The sequence below is a fragment of the Mustelus asterias genome, chromosome 17, assembly GCF_964213995.1.
Source record: "Mustelus asterias chromosome 17, sMusAst1.hap1.1, whole genome shotgun sequence".
NCBI classification, from domain to species: Eukaryota; Metazoa; Chordata; class Chondrichthyes; order Carcharhiniformes; family Triakidae; genus Mustelus; species Mustelus asterias.
In genome coordinates this window covers 25,070,381-25,089,934 of record NC_135817.1, presented here as the reverse complement: position 1 = coordinate 25,089,934, position 19,554 = coordinate 25,070,381, and the positions used below count along the sequence as shown (strand labels likewise).

The window sequence follows — 19,554 nt, the reverse complement described above, 5'->3', positions numbered from 1 at the left end:
AATTCAGGAGGTGAGTTACTTGATGTGGAATTTGAGGCTCTAACCTGCTCTTGTCGCCACAGTATTTACATGGCTGGTTCAGTTAAATTTCTGATCAGTGGTCATCACCGGGATATTGATGTAGGGGATTCTATGAGGAATGGCAATAAACGTCAAGGGGATATAGTTGGACTTTCTCTAGAAATGGCCATTGTCTGATACTTAAGTGGCACAAATATTACTTGTCCCTTATCAGCCCAAACATGTATATTGTCTGTGTCCTGCTGCAAGCGGGCACCAATTGTTGCATTCGCTAAGGAGTTGAAAATGGAAGTAAACACAATGCAATCATTAGCGAACATCCCCATTTTTGATGGAAAGAAGTTAATTGCAAAAGAGGTTGAAGATGTTTGGGCCTAAAACACTACCCTAAAGAACTTGTACTTTGTGCTTAATAGAGTATCTGTAACGTAACAGTTTCATCCTGTGCCTTATAGACTACTTGAACTTGCAATTCTTATAAATTGTATCATTTGGATCAGTTGTGCCCATAATATCTTATGTTATGTTGATTAGTTGTAGATTGAGAACTTGTGCATTTGTATTGTGAAGTATTTGTATGCCATTCGGAGTAAGCTTTTATTGCCTTTTTTCTCCCACGACAGTACTGTACCAGCTAACTTTCTATTTCTGGTTGAGCCTAAAATGGCACACAAGCTTTTATGGTGGCATGGTGGCGCTGTTGGTTAGCACTGCTGCCTCACAGTGCCAGGGACCTGGGTTCAATTCCCGTGCTTGGGTGACTGTCTGTGCGGAGTCTGCACATTCTCCCCGTGTCTGAGTGGATTTCCTCCGGGTGCTCCGGTTTCCTCCCACAGTCCAAAGATGTGCGGGTTAGATGAACTGTCCATGTTAAATTGCCCCTTAGCATCAGGGTGACTAGCTAGGGTAAATGCATGGGGTTATGGGGATAGGTCCGCAGTGGGATTGTGGTTGGTGCAGACTTGATGGGCCGAATGGCCTCCTTCTACACTGTAGGATTCTATGATTTTTGAAGGCTAATGTTGTGTCTTGGCTGACTGTGAAATGTGCCTGAGCTCCTAAACAGTGCTTTCTATTTACCAGAACTGCTTTCTAGAAATTGGCCATCTTCTTGTGTCTCTCGGATCTGAACACTTAAAGCCTGTTGCATCAAGTGCTGCTAGGGGAAGCTTCCCAACTGTTCCTTCAAGCAGTTCTGTCCTCACTTCAACTTCCTTGTCTGCCGCTGCTAGCCATCAGATCTGTTCTGTGACGATGGGAATGCCAGCATTTTACGCCCCTGTTACTCAATACACGGCTGCAAGGATTTTAATGACTAGTACAATTAAAAACTCCTGGGGTTTGTTGTTAGTGCTGCTCTATCGCTCAGCTCACTGTGTGGTCATTATGGTGTGCAACTTCTTCAAAAAGAAGCTATATCAAAGGTCAGGCATTAATACATTCCAAACCCTCGCAGCAGTCCAGTGTTAACACTTGGATAATGCACAAACAACAGTTTCAAGGTTAATGTTTTAACAATTTCTAAGATTCAATGTCAGGCATTTGCAGCTTCTTATGAATTAAATAAACAGGCTACCGAGTATATAAAAGCTTCTGTCAGCCTGCTCTCTATAGACTTCCGAGACATGTGTAATTGTAACCCATGATTGTGATTGATAATTTCCTGCTGCAACGTGCAATCATGTAAAACAAAATCAAAACAATCGGTTGTATACCTCAATGAGTAACCATCCATAGTCGGGAATTAATTATTGAATTATTCTTTATTTCAAAGTACAAATGGTTTTACTACAACTTATTAGATTGTGTTACATTGGGACAAAATTTATCTCAACCTGTTTTTTGGTCTCTAGCTTGATGAAGGGGTAATGCACCCAGTCCCCTGAGATTCCTCAAGAATCTCAGTGTGCAACCCAGTGTGACCCATGCTCTTGGCTGGCTGCATGACCAACAGGAGTCCGAACAGTGTGCAAGTTTAGCACTTCTTCCAACTAAACTCCAGCTCTTCTTAAAGGCAGTCTGCATGCCTTTTAAAGGGAAGTTGCACTGAAACATAGGAAGCTGTTGTTGAATGCTAGTGTTGCAATTCTACACAAGGGAAAGGAAACAGAGAAAAAGTTACCAGCTATTAACGCAGGAATGGAAGCCTCAGTCATGGAGGTGGAGAGAAGGAGAACATTCATGACCTACAGTAGGTAGGGAGGGGAGGGGGGGAGGTGGAGGGGGGCAGGTGTGGCAGTCAGGAAGCCCTCAAGGCAAACACTCTAGGGAATTTGAGCAGGTAGCAAAGTGCATCAATGCCTGAAGTCTGGCCTTGAGGTTCTGTCAGTAGTGCCGGAGAGGTTTAATGACCTTACATGGGTCATTAAAGTCACGTGAAATCTCCAATTCTTCCATAGATGAAGATGATTGTCGTTTTGGAGGTTAATCGTCTGTCCCAGGACATCATTACAGGAATTCCTCAGGGTAGTGTCCTAGGACCAACTATCTTCAGCTGCTTCATCAATGAAATTCTTTCCATCATAAGGTCAGAAATGGGGTGTTCGCTCCTATATCCCTCTGGTTTTCTGTGGAGGCCCGAATATGTCTAACAGGCACAGGAAGATAATACATCATGCATTCATAGAATAGGCAGAAGAGGCCATTTGCCCCTCGTGTCTGCACCGACTCTCAGACAGAGTATCTTAACCAGGCCCCCTCTCCCCACCCTATCCCTGTAACCCCATACATTTACCATGGCCAATCCATCTAACCTACACATCTTGGAACACTAAGGGGCAATTTAGCGTAGCCAATCCACCTAATCTGCACATCTTCGGATTGTGGGAGGAAACCGGAGCACCCAGAGGAAACTCACGCAGACATGGGGGGAACATGCAAACTCCACACAAATGGTCACCCAAGGCCAGAATTGAACCCGGGTCCCTGGAGCTGTGAGGAAGTGGTGCAAACCGCTGTGCTGCCCAGAATGGCGTATTGGAAGTGATTCACACACCACAGCTCACCAATAGAATGACAGTTCTTATGGTTTGTGTACATCTCCCTGTTGTAGTGGGGACCTATGATACCATGTTATGGCAGGCAATGCATTTTGCATGATCGGAAATGCCACTACGCTGGTGAGGTTGTGTGCCCTCGTCATTCTGCTTGTCCCTGCTGAATGAGAAGATGATGTACACTCCTCATTTGGAATACATGGCCTGCGTGACCTCTCAGATGCTCTGATGGATGGTATACTGGCACACGTCCAAGAGGTCACCCGCTCTTTCCTGGAAAGACACAAATGTGCAAAAGTTCAATTCCAGTGTGACCTTCATAGTCACTGGCAGGTCTGTCCTCTCCCTGGTGTGGGGCTCTAAGTCAGATTAGAGAAGATGGCACAGTCCTGTCCCCAGCTCTTTGTTGAACCTGTGTCACTTCAGGCCTTGTTTTTTGATGAAAGTATGAGAGGTGCTCCTGAAAAACACTTGGAAGGTAGGATTTTCAGTGAAGAGTCCTCCTCCCCTACCTTCTCTATAGAGTTTATCCTCCCCACTGCATTGCAACACTACCAAGGGTATTGCTAGGAAATGTGTAACAAAAATATCTTTGTAATGTGTTTTCACTTGACATTTTATAATAATCCTTCTAAAATACAACCCTGATTTTTTTTTTTAGTTCTGTTCAATAGTTTCCTTTTTTCTTTCGTAATTTTCTACAAAATGTATATTCTTTTCTTCACAAAGATCACCTGTTTCTGTCTCTCTAACATTGTTCACCTCTGCCCTCAGCTCATCCACTGCTGAAACCCTCATCCATCCTTTTCTAATCTTTGGACTCGACTAATGTTCCATTGGTTTCTCTCCCATTCTCCAGCCTTCACAAACTTATATCTCATCTACAACTCTGCTGCCTGTATCCTAACCAGCACCAAGTCTCAGTCACTCTTACTCCTGTTCATGCCTACGTTAAGTTACAGTTAACCAAAACCTGGATTTAAAGTGTTTATCGTCTTCAAATCTCTCATAGAAACCTATAAAATTCTAACAGGACTAGACAGGGTAGACGTAGGAAGGATGTTCCTGACGGTGGACGAATCCAGAACCAGGGGTCACAGTCTAAGGATAAGGGGTAAACCATTTAGGACGGAGGTGAGGAGAAATTTCTTCACCCAGAAAGTGGCGAGCCTGTGGAATTTGCTACCACAGAAAGAAGTTGAGGCCAAACATTGTATATTTTCAAGAAGGAGTTAGATGTAGTTCTTGGGGTGAAGGGAATCAAAGGGTATGGCGGGGGAGGGGGGGGGGGTTGGGGGGAGGTGGGATCAGGCTATTGAGTTGGATGATCAGCCATAATTATAATGAATCTCCCAAAGTGGCACCGGAGCGAGGTGACTTCTTGCAAGCTGTGCCCAGCATACCTTCTAATTCTATCTTTTATTCTCATTCTATGCTTCCAAAACTTCATTCTAACTCTTCTTCCTTTTTCTACACCCCAGCTACATTCTATACTCTCTCATTTCCTTCTCTATGAACAGTATGCTCTGTCTGTATAGCGTGCAAGAAACAATACTTTTCGCTGTATGCTAATACATGTGACAATAAATCAAATCAAAGAATGGTGGAGCAGGCTCAAAGGGCCAATGGCCTACTCCTGCTCCTATTTTCTGTTTCTATGTTTCTATTTTTCAAGCCTTCCCCTGCCTATCTCAGAGATCATGCACAGCCTTGCAACCCTCCAGGAACATTCCTCCAAATTTGCTCTACTGACGCAATGGTGCTGTATAACGCAAGCTGTTGTTATTCATCTGCCACCATCGTTGCCCCACTTTTGCCAGTCATACTGTCAATTATCTAGGCCTGAATCCCTGGAATTCTCACCATAAATCTCTCAGTTTCTCCATCTCTCTCCATTTAAGGCATTTCTTAAAATCCTACCTCTTTTACCAAGTTTTTAGTTATCCAAACTAATTTCTGCTTCTTTGTTTTGGCAAGAATTTTCCGGGTTACATTGCCACGAGCCTTCAAATGTTTTCTTCCATTAAAGGCGCTGTAATAATTCTTATAATGCCTCTCAGCTGCCTGTGAAAGAGTTGCAGCAGCACAGTGGTAATTTAAGTGCAGTATGCTGGGTCAAATAAGGGAGACTCTCCACTGAAGAATCCTGCTTAGGACACCATGTAGTAGGCTTTGTAGTCTTGAGTATATTCATGACAAGGTCTTGTTAACAACTCCGAACTAAATACAGTAGAGGGTACAGGTATGGAACTGACTCCATCCTCGGCCTTTGCCCATCTCTGTCCATGTCAAAACGGACCCTGATTCTGGGTCATGTCCCTTCTTTACATCACTATGTGGGTGGTACTTACTGTACTTAATCCCTCATTAACCATTTAAGGGCCTTAATTGGTGTATGGGCTTCCCATCTGAGGTCCTGTCATCCACTTGGTAAAAACACATCTAGGTCAGGGTTGGGGGATGGGGGGTGGGGGGAGTGTGGAGTATGGAATCCCGTCCATGCTGTTTTATGCTTTCCCCACCCCCGTCCCACTTCTCCGAACCTGCCTGGAGGCTGGGGCGTGATGTAAAATTCTGGATTGAAATTTCTTTTACATTGCTTCAAGCATTTCTTTTTACAAAAGGCATATGCTCTCCTCCTAAAATGCTGGGAGAACAAAGCTCAACCAGGCCTGAAAAGATTGATCAGTGCTGCCCCAGGACCCCTCTTCATTTGTCATAGCTCCTTGAGTATGACAGAACATTAGTTCAGTGCATCTCTTCTCTCATGAATATCATCATCAGAGGAATTGGCTTGGAACGAATACTCCACTCAACACTATGAAGGAAGTAGGTTAGAATGGACTATTGGTAACTGAACACCCCTGGGTTAATAACCAAATGTTCTGATGTCAATACTGCTCCATTATGCTGCCACGCTGTCTGGGACAGCAATTCCTCTAAGAAAATTCCTTAAATATCATTACCATTCATTACCTGAACCAAAAAACATTCCCTAAAATAAATATTTTTCATCTTTTTATGCTGATCAAGTGAAGAATGACATTGCTGCAATTTTTCAAACATGTATAGGTAGAAATTAATGTAGACTTTTTTTTCCAAGTTCTTCTCACAATTCCTCTTTCCAGGATTTTAACAACAAGCCATTAATTGTAATTTTCACCTTCCTATGTCAACCTCAAGTACCCTAGGTACATCCAGACAAAAAGTAAAGATTTCTACTCTGGCCAGTAATGATTTAGAACTTAACTTCAGAAATACACCGTGCTTATGGTCTCCTCGAAGTGTGATTCACACTTTTGCGCCAAATTATGGCGGATTGTCCTCTGGAGAACCTGATCCAGTGGGATCATTGTTAGGACGAGGCCAACTCATTTCACATCTGGTCCCTAGCTAAGAAGAATGTGCTGGATTCCAATCAAGACCTCAATGTGAAAATCCACTGCATCAGCCGCATGTGGAGCTTAATCACAGCATGGACCGACTGGGCTGGAAGTCTTATTCAGAACTCTAAATGCTATTAAATCTCTGTTATATGAGAGAGATTAATGTATATTCATAAAATACTACTGCATGAAAACGTGCACAGAGGGATCCTCACCACCAGCGCACTTAACTGGCAAGAGCAAACCCTAAGGGGCAGCAACTCGAAAGATCTGCTAGTTATGTTTCAAGAGGTATGTTACGTTTTTGGGGTTCTTTTTCTACCATTTGTTCAACATTATTGCAGCTATCATATTTTAGGTCACTTTGATGGTTAAATTCCGACTCCCAAATATTTAAGGGTATCTGCTTAAGTTTTAGATAATGTGCCCAATGATGAAATAAAAGACGGATCATTAAATTGTTTTTTTTTAGCAATTGGATTTAGCTTGACAGCAACATTGGCTGAGTTTCCTTTGCTGAATCTGATGAGTTATGCTGGGTCACCCAGTTGGCACCCTGCAGTTTACCTGACAAAGATACCTGAGGTTGTGGCCTCCAAATCATAGGGGCCTGTGCAGCAGGTAAAGAGATGACCATGCGAGTTTCCCTGCAAGGGGTGCAGCAAAGGAGGGAGCCAGTTCTGGAGTGGAAGACTACCATCAGTGTCAGAGTTGAAGTGAAAAAGCTCCTTGGATTGAGGTGGCCCAGATAGTAGTCTGTCTCCCATCCACTGACTCTGTTTACACTTCCCGCTGCCTCAGAAAAGCAGCCAGCAGGATAAAGGACACCACGCACCCCGGACACACTCTCTTCCATCTTCTCCTGTCGGGAAAATGATACAAAAGTCTGAGGTCACGTACCAACCGACTCAAGAACAGCTTCTTCCCTGCTGCTGTCAGACTTTTGAAGGGACCTACCTCATATTAAGTTGACCTTTCTCTACACCCTAGCAATGACTGTAATGCTACATTCTGCACCCTGTCCTTTCCTTCTCTATGAACGGTATGGAGTTTAACCCTGTTAAATGGAGTTTAACCCTGTTAAATGTGAGGTGATTCATTTTGGTAGGACAAATTTAAATGTGGATTACAGGGTCAAAGGTAGGGTTCTGAAGACTGTGGAGGAACAGAGAGATCTTGGGGTCCATATCCACAGATCTCTAAAGGTTGCCACTCAAGTGGATAGAGCTGTGAAGAAGGCCTATAGTGTGTTAGCTTTTATTAACAGGGGGTTGGAGTTTAAGAGTCGTGGGGTTATGCTGCAACTGTACAGGACCTTGGTGAGACCACATTTGGAATATTGTGTGCAGTTCTGGTCACCTCACTATAAGAAGGATGTGGAAGCGCTGGAAAGAGTGCAGAGGAGATTTACCAGGATGCTGCCTGGTTTGGAGGGTAGGTCATATGAGGAAAGGTTGAGGGAGCTAGGGCTGTTCTCTCTGGAGCGGAGGAGGCTGAGGGGAGACTTAATAGAGGTGTATAAAATGATGAAGGGGATAGATAGAGTGAACGTTCAAAGACTATTTCCTCGGGTGGATGGAGCTGTTACAAGGGGGCATAACTATAGGGTTCGTGGTGGGAGATACAGGACGGATATCAGAGGTAGGTTCTTTACGCAGAGAGTGGTTGGGGTGTGGAATGGACTGCCTGCAGTGATAGTGGAGTCAGACACTTTAGGAACATTTAAGCGGTTATTGGATAGGCACATGGAGCACACCAGGATGATAGGGAGTGGGATAGCTTGATCTTGGTTTCAGATAAAGCTTGGCACAACATCGTGGGCCGAAGGGCCTGTTCTGTGCTGTACTGTTCTATGTTCTATGTCCGTATAGCGCACAAGAAACAATACTTTTCACTGTATACCAATACATGTGACAATAAATCAAATCAAATCCTAGCTCTCTTGTATCCATAAGCAAGCGAGTAAGAGGTTTTCTGGCATCCAGAGGTAAATCTAGAAAGGAACATTGAAAGAATTTCCTTTTGCAGCAGTTTATGAATATTACAGGAAAGGTAGGCAAAAAAATGGCATGGTCATCCAGCAAACAAAATTAATCTAGGGTGAAAAATGCAGTTATATATTAAGCTTCTGGACAAAGAAAAAAACTATGCGATTAATTTGGAGAACTGAAAACTGGCTTGGAGTACCCAACCTCAGCAGACCAGATCAGTAGATTGGCATCTTGCCCATTTCATGCAGGTGTGGCAAATGGTGGTGGTGCAGCCTGTCGTCATAAGTGACTGTCAATGAAGTGACAATATCGGATTGACTTTAGTGAGTACAGTGCTGGCAGCAGCAGATGTTCCAGCGGCACGGTGGCACAGTGATTAGAACTGCTGCCTCACAGGAACCCAGGTTCAATTCCGGCCTCGGGTCACTGTCTGTGTGGAGTTTGCACTTTCTCCCCATATCTGCGTGGTTTCCTCGGGAGCCCCCATCATTGATTGCATGATCCCTCCCACCCCCATCTCTGAACATAGATCGCCAGCTTCATGAGCCTGCCAATGGGTCGCCCAAATATGTAGCCAGGGTGCCAAGGAGTAGTGCCAAGACACTGCCCTGCCATGTCCTTGACCACTTGGTGGCAAAAATGGCCTCTGAGGCCCCTGAAGTGGCTGTCACATCTGGTGTCCATTTGTGGAAACCGATAGCAATTCCTGCTGGCTTTACATCACACCGGCAGGTAGGAAAATATGACGCTCCTGGAGTTAAGCTGACTTTACATATTTAAATGCTTTTAAATCCATGATAATCTCGTTCACACCCTCATTGGACATGAACCTGATTGTGTCTGCCAGGATGGTCGGGGAAGACTGATTTGAGCCCAGCACAAATCCCGTTTTAGGCCTCTCGTAAAATTTTCCTGACACAGCGGAATTTGCACTGAACGTAATGTGGCCGGAAAATTGCCCCCATTGACACCACCCCATGCTGCTAGGAAACCTGCAGTGGAGGTGCGCCATCGGCGGGACCAGAAGATCTCACCGGTGGGAGCAGCTGGGAAGTTCCAGCCAGAGAGTGGAATTAGAATAACTTAGAGGTCAGACTGGATAAGGAATGCTGTTCCCTTGCTCAGGAAGGTGTAGTGAACAGACTACGTGTTTACAACAATCTGACATATTCATGGTTACTTTTACTGATATCGGCTTTCTAATTCCAGATTTCAAAATCTGAATCCAAATTCTCAAACTTGTGGTGGTGGGTTTTGAACATATAGCACCATATTTTCAAGAGACCACGTGGGATTTAAAAATTGCACTCCCGGAGGTCATCCCAAAACCTCTGGGGCAGATTGAAATTTTCAAGGGGCGCAGGAAAAGAACAGAGAGCTAACCTATTCACCAATGAAAGGTCCCTCAGACTCTCTAATGAACTTGTGAAGGGGCTGTGAGTTCATGATTACAATTTTGAATCTTAAATTTGATGAACCTGAACAGTCCAAGAACATAATAAGAACATAATTAGGACCAGGAGAAGGCCATCTGGCCCCTCGGGCCTGCTCCGCCATTCAATAAGGTCATGGCGGATCTTTTCGTGGACTCAGCTCCACTTACCCGTCCACTTACCATAGCCCTTAGTTTCTTTACTGTTCAAAAATGTATCTATCCTTGCCTTAAAAACATTCAATGAGGCAGCCTTAACTGCTTCACTGGGCAGGGAATTCCACAGATTCCTTTGTGTGAAGAAGTTCCTCCTCACCTCAGTCCTAAATTTGCTCCCCCTTATTTTGAGGCCATGCCCTCTAGTTCTAGTTACATCTGCCAATGGAAACAACTTCCCTGCTTCTATCCTATCTATTCCCTTCATAATCTTACATGTTTCTATAAGATCTCCCCTCATTCTTCTGAATTAGAATGAGTATAGCCCCAGTCTACTCAGTCTCTCCTCGGAAGCCAACCTTCTCAACTCCGGAATCAACCTAGTGAAACTCTTTTGTACCCCCTCCAGTGCCAGTATATCCTTTCTCAAGTAAGGAGACCAAAACTGTACACAGTACTCCAGGTGTGGCCTCACCAGCACCTTATACAGTTGCAACATAAACTCGCTGTTTTAAAAATCCACCCCTCCAGCAATGAAGGACAAAATTCCATTTGCCTTCTTAATTACCTGCTGCACCTGCAAACCAACTTTTTGTGATTCATGCACAAGGACACCCAGGTCCCTCTGCACAGCAGCATGCTGCAATTTTTTACCATTTAAATAATAGTCCATTTTGCTGTTATTCCTACCAAAATGGATGACCTCACATTTACCAACATTGTACTCCATCTGACAGACCCTTGCCCACTCACTTAGACTATCTATATCCCTTTGCAGACTTTCAACATCCTCTGCACACTTTGCTCTGCCACTCATGTTAAACACATAATAATGAGCAGAACATAAACAAAGACTGGCCAGGTGATGGTATGTTTGCATTATTTAGTTTATAGTTCATCTTCAAACACTAAAAAAGGAATCCCCAACTCCAAATCATCAATGCAAATCGTAAACAATTGCAGTCCCAACACTGATCCCTGAGGCACACCATTTGTTACTGATTGCCAACCAGAAAAACATCCATATACCCCCACTCTTTGCTTTCTGTTAGTTAACCAATCCTCTATCCATGCTAATACATTACCCATAACACCGTGCACCTTTATCTTTTGCAGCAGCCTTTGGTACAGCACCTTGTCAAATGCCTTCTGGAAATCCAGATACACCACATCCACAGGTTCCCCATTGTCCACCAAGCTCATAATGTCCTCAAAGAATTCCACTAACTTAGTCAAACATGACCTGCCCTTCATGAACCCATATTGCGTCTTCCCAATGGGACAATTTATATCCAGATGTCTCGCTATTTCTTCCTTGATGATAGATTCAAGCATTTTCCCTACTACAGAAGTTAAGCTAACCGGCCTATAGTTACCTGCCTTTTGTCTACCTCCTTTTTTAAACAGTGGCGTCACATTTGCTGTTTTCCAATCTGCGGGAACCACCCCAGAATCCAGTGAATTTTGGTAAATTACCACTAGTGCATTTGCTATTTCCCCCGTCATCTCTTTTAGTACCCTGGGATGCATTCCATCAGGGCCAGGAGATTGTCTACCTTTAGCCCCATTAGCTTGCCCAACCTTGCCCAATCTTTTGTGATAATGATAGTTTCTAGGTTCTCACCTGCCATAGCCTTCTTGTCATCAATTTTTGGCATGTTATTTGTGTCTTCCATTGTGAAGACCGACACAAAATATCTGTTCAATGCCTCAGCCATTTCCTCATTTCCAGTTATTACATCCCCCTTCTCATCCTCTAAAGGACCAATGTTTACTTTAGCCACTCTTTTTCATTTTATATATTTGTAGAAACTTTTGCTATCTGTTTTTATATTCTGAGCTAGTTTACTCTCATAATCCAACTTACTTTTCTTTAGTTTTTTTTGTGGCTTTCCGCTGACCTTTAAAGATTTCCCAATCCTCTAATTTCCCACTAATCTTTGCCACTTTGTATGCATTTTCTTTCAATTTGATACCCTCCTTTATTTCCTTAGATATCCATGGCTGATTATCTCTTTTTCTATAGTTCTTCCTTATCACATGTCTGTTTTTGCTGAGCACTGTGAAAAATTGCTTTGAAAGTCCTCCACTGTTCCTTAGTTGTCCCACCATAAAGTTTTTGCTCCCAGTCTACCTTAGCCAACTTCTCCCTCATCCCATTGTAGTCTCCTTTGTTTAAGCACAAGACACAGGTATTGGATTTTACCTTCTCACACTCCATCTATATTTTAAATTTAACCATACTGTGATCGCTTCTTCCAAGAGGACCCCTAATTGTAAGATCATTAATCATTCCTGTCTCATTACACAGGACAAGATCTAGGATACCTAGTTCCCTCGTAGGTTCCATTACATACTGTTCAAGGAAACTATCATGGATACATTTTATGAACTCCTCCTCAAGGCTGCCTTGACCGACCTGGTTTGACCAATTGATATGTAGATTAAAATCCCCCATAATAATTGCTATACCAGTTTTACATGCATCAGTTATTTATTTGTTGATTTCTCGCCCCACCATAATGTTATTTGGTGGCCTATAGAGTACGCCTATCAGTGACTTTATCTCCTTACTATTTCTAATTTCCACCCAAATGGATTCAACCTTTTTTTCCATAGAACCTATATCATCTCTTACTACTTACCACCCTGATGTCATCCTTAAATATCAGAGCTACACCAGCTCCCTTGCCTTCCTGTCATCCCTCCGAATAGTCTGCTACCCCTGGATATTTAACTCCCAATCGTGACCATCCTGCCGCCATGTCTAATGGCCACCAAATCATCCTCATGATGATTTGTGCCGTCAACTCATTTGCCTTGTTTCGAATACTACGAGCATTCAGATAAAGTGCCCTTATGCTAGTTTTTCTACCATCTTTTTGAATTCTAACAGCTCCATTACTAACATCTCCTGAGTTCTCCTTCCTTTTAACTTTTTTCCTGATTTTCGATGTAGTTGGAACCTTCTCCCCACATGCTAACCTGCTGCTTTGCTTTCTGTTAACCGTTATATTTCCCATACTTTTATTCTTCCCTTCCCCCCTCAACTTGCTGGTTTAAATACTTGTGACCACCCTATTTATCCTTTTCGCTAGAACACTGGTCCCAGATCGGATCAGAAAAGGCCGTCCCAACAGTACAGATCCCTCCTGTTCCAATACTGATGCCAATGCCCCATAAAATGGAACCCCTCTTTCCCGCACCATCCTTTTAGCCATGTGTTAACTTCCCTAATTCTCTCAACCCAGTGCCAATTCGCACATGGCTCGGGTAGCAATCCAGAGATTATAACCCTTGAGGATCTGTTCTTTAATTTAGTTCCTAGTGCCTGATAATCCCCAAACAGGTCCTCTTTCCGAGTCTCACTTGTGTTGTTTGTCCCAACGTGGACCACAACAATTGGACACTCCCTCTCCCATTCCAATATCCTTTCAAGCCGGTCAGAGATGTCCCTCACCATAGCACCGGGCAGGCAACATACCATGCGGGACTCATGATCTGGCTTACAAAAGATGCTACCAATCCCCCTAATTATAGAATCCCCTACATCTACCACTTTACTTTTGGCTCCCCCCTCTTGAATGGCCTCCTGTACCGTGGTGCAGTGGTCGGCTAGCTCATCATCCCTACAGCCTTTTCCTCATCCACACAGGGAGCAAGTATCTCATACCTGTTGGACAAGGTCAAGAACTGAGGCTCCTCTGTTCCTGAATTCAGGTTCCCTCTACCTGCCTCACTTGCAATCATACCCTGCTGTCCCTGACCACTGACCGAATTAGAAGTACCTAATCTACCGGGTGTGACCATCTCCTGAAACCAAGTATCCAGGTAATTCTCCCCCTCCCGGATGTGCTGCAGCGTTTGAAACTTGGACCCCAGTCTGGTGCGCGTTGTTGCACAGCTGTTGGGTTCAACATGGGGCCATCCGAAATTTTCCCTCTGTTTATTTGAAACTTTCCAGAACTCCTCACATTGGTTCCAGCACTCCTCCATAATCTCATCTGCAAGGCCCCTTTCATCGTTTTGGACACGCCTGATCTTCTAAGGAGCTGCCTGCTGTCTTTGGCAAGGCACTGGCTACTTCCAAATAGCTTCCTGCTGCCCTTGCTGCCAGTGCCAGGCAGGAAACTCATACCACCTGGAGCCACTCAACATTGTCCCTGACTTACTAGTCTAATGATGTAACCATTAACTGCTATATCCGATGAGTGGAAAAGTTTATCACTATGCAGTTATTTTGGAATACATGAAGTGCTGGTTTCCAGTTTATGTCAGGGATAACTAGCCAACTAATCTTAAATTTACCTCAAGCATAGGAATATAGGAATTAGGAGCAGAAGTAGGCAAATTCAGCCCTTCAAACCTGCTCCGTCATTCAATAAGATCCTGGCTGATCTCTCCCTGCCTGTTGTCAAATCCACATCCCCACCTGTTCCCATATCCCTTTATCCTGTTTTTTATTTTAAAAATATCTATCATCTTCTTGAAACCATTCAACGATTCAAACTTCACCATACGATGGTGCAGCGAGTTCCACAAATTCACCACCCTCTGCGAGAAATCGTTCCTCCTCATCTCAGTTTTAAATCGAATGCTTCTCAACCTATACCTTTCACCTCTTGTTCGAGATTGCCCCATAGGAGGAAACATTGTTCTATATTTACTCTATCAATCCCTTTTAGTATTTTATATACCTCGATCAGATCCCCTCTCATCCTTCTAAACTCCAGCAACTATAAATCCATACTGTTTAATCTCTCCTCATACGTCAACCCTTTTATCCCTGGAATCAATCTGGACCTCCTCTGAACTGAAATTCAATGATAAGTCATTAGCAACTTGCTTTGTGGATTTCTAACAACTATGGAATGGACCGTGATTAATTTACTTCACTTTTTATTCTCATTGAATTGCTACTGACAAAATAAAATGTTGCCACGTCTTATGTCTGTACTTAAGTTTTCAAACATAAAGCGCACTGAGCTAAGTTGAATTTCCTAAATGCCGTTGATAATACAATTATTAATGGAACATGAGTTTTTATTCATTCATGGGATGTGGGCGTCGCTGGCTAGGCCAGCATTTATTATCCATCCTTAATTGCTCTTAAGGAGGCAGGTAAGAATCAAGCACATTGAGTAAGATGGGATACATGAGCAGCATAGGATGCTGTTACAAACATACTGAAGGGTTAAGGGAATGTAGCAAATCTATTTCACAGATGCCTTTTTTTTCTTTAACAGGGAAATTTACCTGCATTGAAGTGAAGTTCCTTTTGGAAAGGCAGATGGGTTACTATTTAATCCAGATGTACATTCCAAGTCTGCTGATTGTCATTCTGTCCTGGGTGTCATTTTGGATTAATATGGATGCTGCTCCAGCGAGAGTAGCTCTTGGCATCACTACAGTGCTCACCATGACCACGCAGAGTTCCGGCTCTCGAGCTTCACTTCCAAAGGTAAGAAGTTCCCAGCCAATCAAATACTGCTGAATTCTAATTTATCCATACATTTTAGGTAGGAATCCTGGACAAGGAATTCTGATGTCTACTTACTGCTAACTATTTGCAATAATATGTTAGCTCATTAAATGATTAATACTACATTGATACAATGTAAAATTATCTGGACAGATTGATATCTTTGCAAATAGTTTTTGGTGCATATGTGATAAGATATTGGGGATTCCATTAGTTGGTGTGCTGTGGTCTGGAAACATGATTAGCTAGGAACATTTGCTACCAGGATTCTCAGTAAATAGTTATGCATATTGCAACTTCACAATGCTGCTGTAATGCCAATGGCAGGTACATGAATTGGCTGAGTTGGATGTTTTTTGACTTACAATTTATATCAAGTATTCTGTTACTTAGGTTCAAGGTGAGCGGGGGGAGGTTTAACACGGATATCAGAAGGAAGTATTCTACACAGAGGGTGGTGGGGGCCTGGAATGCGCTGCCGGGCAAGGTGGTGGAGGTGGACACACTGGGAACGTTTAAGACTTATCTAGACAGCCACATGAATGGAGTGGGAATGGAGGGATACAAAAGAATGGTCTAGTTTGGACCAGGGAGCGGTGCGGGCTTGGAGGGCCGAAGGGCCTGTTCCTGTGCTGTATTGTTCTTTGATCTTTGTTCTTTGTTACTTGAATTTGGTTGTTTGGATCAGGTACGTGAGTAATTGGTATTAGTTGCTTGGGTCAGATGTTTTAATAATTGTTAGTTGTTGGAATTAGATATTTAATGAAAATTGATAGATTGGATAAGATATTGTTAAATTATATGAACAAGTTTCATTTCAGGGAGGGTGGCCATCTTGTTTGTTGTGCAAAGTTACTTCTTGTGAAGTGTAGATGCTTCCTGCAACAACAAACTCACCTCCGTGAATCGGGAATTTTATGACATTTTCACTACAATAGAATGGGAGCAGTTAATCTCCTTTGATTCAATCAATTAATCCATGTTCAGCCATTCCATATTTGCCACCCTAATGACATCCAAAGCATGACATTTTCCATTATTTTGAAATTGAGATACCTAAACCAGGGAAATGAGACATCGTCAAGAGGGATAGATGCGCTCAGTAGCTCAGTGTCACCAAACTTGGGTTTTAAAGGTGTGTAGATTTGGGGGAGATGGTGGCTTTGTGGTATTGTCACTGGACTAGTAATCCAGAGATGGTTCGAATCTCACCATGGCAGATAGTGAAATTTGAATTCAATAAAAATCTGGAGTTAAAAGTCTAGTCATGACTGTGAAACCATTGTTGATTGTTGTAAAAACCTACCTGGTTCACTAATATCCTTCAGGGAAGGAAATCTGCTGACCTTACCCAGTTTGACCTACATGCGACTCCAGATCCACAACAATGTGGTTGACTCTTAAATGCCCTTTGAAACAGCCTAGAAAGCCGCTCAAGGGCAATCAGGGATGGACGATCAATGGTGACTCAGCCAGCTGAGCCAAACTGACTGGAGGTCTAATAATAGAATCCCTACAGTGCAGAAGGAGGCCATTTGGCCCATCAAGCCTGCACTAACAACAATGCCACCCAAGCCCTATCCCCGTAACCCCATGTATTTACCCTGCTAATCCCCCTGACCCCTGGGTTATGGGGACAGGGCCTGAATGGGATTGTTGTCTATACAGGCCTGATGAGTCAAACAGTCTCCTTCTGCACTGCACGGATTCTGTGATTCTATGATAAAACACTACACTTTTTGTCGGATATCCTACAGGATCTAATTCAGTTATTTATGGAGCAGAAATATATTAGAAGATAAGAAAGTAAGAATGGGAAATGGTAGTCGGCCTATCCAGGTCATGCTGCATTCAGGCCCTGTTACAGAGATCAACCTGAACATTTTCTTTATTGTTTACCCAGAAACCCACATTACTTCGAAGTTTTATACCAAAACAATGATCATCCTATAAGTCATTTCACAATTGCTCTGCAACCTTTTGCATTTAAATTAATTTAATTAATTAATTTAATAGTAATTAACTAATGTCCTTTAGGAAAGGAAATCTGCTGTCCTTACTTGATCTGGCCTACATGTAGCTCCAGACCCACAGCAACGTGGTTAACTCTCAACTGCCCTGGGCAACTAGGAATGGGCAATAAATGCTGGCCAGCCAGTGACGCCCATGTCCCACCAATGAATCATTTAAAAAATATTGCCGCTGAGTTGGAATCAAATGTTTCATCTGAGGCTTAAAATTGTTTGAAACGAGTGAGTGCGGTTTGGGATTCAAAGCAATTGATTCCACACCCGTATGTCATCCTTAGTGGATTTAAGCAAGAACATGCAATGTGGCTCACATTTGTGGTTCTGATCTTAGAAGCAAAATAGTATAATATTCCCGAAGCATTTGGGAACATGGATTTCGAGAACACTGGTTAGAGAGACAAAGCTTCAGGCCACAAAAAAGCTAAGAACCTGAAGTAATTAAATCCATAAATAGCATTATTATACATATGATATATACTGCAGCCAACAGGAGAAATTTAATTTTTAATTTAAAAAAAATATTCCTGCAGTTATTTTATTATTCTCCACGCTGCAATGGTGTTCTTCTGCTATGAAAATAATATTCAATAAATATTAAATTCATCAATCAAACACAGCTCAGAATCTTTCTTAATTAAAATCAGATCAGTGATCTTGAAACAGTGAATATGCTACAATAACTCAGAGATCCTAGTATTACAGTGAGACGGCAATATTAATGTTGCTCTTTCACCGTTTTGAGACAGTATTTTTTTTACTAATTATGATAAATGGAGTATGATGAGGTTTGAAACCTTGCTTCAGGCATATCTTTCAATTGCACAGCACTGATAAAGGTCTTGCATCTTGCAGATTGCTTACATGAAGACCTGTGTCATACTGTGGGGTACCAAGATTAATCCTCAACAAACGTATTCTGATGACATTATTTTTGCCTCCATTAAGAAACTATTGATTTTGACATTAAGCTCACAACTGTAGCATGAATCTTTGTATTTCTCCTTATGAAGAATTTCTGTTTATTTCCTATTAGTTAATCCGGGTTCAATTCCAGCTTTGGGTCACTGTCGGTGCGGAGTCTGTACTTTCTCCCCCGTGTCTGCGTGGGGCTTCCCTGGTTTCTTCCCACAGTCCCAAAGATATGTTGGTTAGGTGAATAGTCCGTGCTAAATTCTCCCTCAGTGTACCCGAACAGGTGCCAGAGTGTTCCGATGAGGGGATTTTCACAGTAACTTCATTGCTGTGTTAATGTAAATCTACTTGTGACACTAATAAATAAACTATATACAATATCGGATGAAGCACATGTTACAGAGTTACCTTTTTCTGTCCAAGCTCTTTCCCATCCCACCATGGCATTCCACTTGCTGGAGAGATAGAATCATAGAACACCTACAGTACAGAAGGAGGCCATTCAGCCCATCATGTCTGTACTGACCACAATCCCACCAAGGTCCTATTCCCGTAACCCCACACATTTACCCTGCTAATCCCCCTGATACAATCAACCTAACCTGCACATCTTTGGACTGTGGGAGGAAACCAGAGCACCTGGAGGAAACCCACACAGACACGGGGAGAATGTGCAAACTCCACATAGACAGTGACCCAAAGCCAGAACTGAACCCGTGTCTCTGGCTCTGTGAGGCAGCAATACTAACAAATGTGCCACCCTGCCGCCCTTAGATAGTCAAACAGCTTTCTCCCTAATAGTGATACACTTCAACAAGCTCCTTGGAGATGTTTTGTGTTTCATTTGATCCTTTCCAGTTTTTCAATAGACAAAAGCTCACGTTCTGTTTGCTGCATCTGCCTAAAAATACAGTTAAATACTGTACATTGGAGGGACCAAACACAGACGGGTGACTGCTGGGCAGCACAGTGGCACAGGGACCCGGGTTCGATTCCCGGCGTGGGTCATTGGCTGTGTGGAGTTTGCACGTTCACCCTGTGTCTGCGTGGGTTTCCTCCGGGTGCTCCAGTTTCCTCCCACAGTCTGAAAGATGTGCTGATTAGGTGCATTGACCCGAACAGACGCCGGAATGTGGTGACTAGGGGAA

General features: G+C 43.0%; 1 protein-coding gene across 4 annotated transcripts in view; it reads left to right on the top strand.

The window, feature by feature from the left end:
- Window positions 1-19,554, top strand: part of glra2 (glycine receptor, alpha 2) — a 231,743-nt gene that overhangs the window by 116,399 nt on the left and 95,790 nt on the right. For all 4 annotated transcript variants that reach the window (XM_078231966.1, XM_078231965.1, XM_078231967.1 and 1 more), the window contains one exon: window positions 15,229-15,443. In XM_078231966.1, the coding sequence (XP_078088092.1) occupies window positions 15,229-15,443 (215 nt within the window). The remainder of the gene's footprint in view (window positions 1-15,228; window positions 15,444-19,554) is intronic.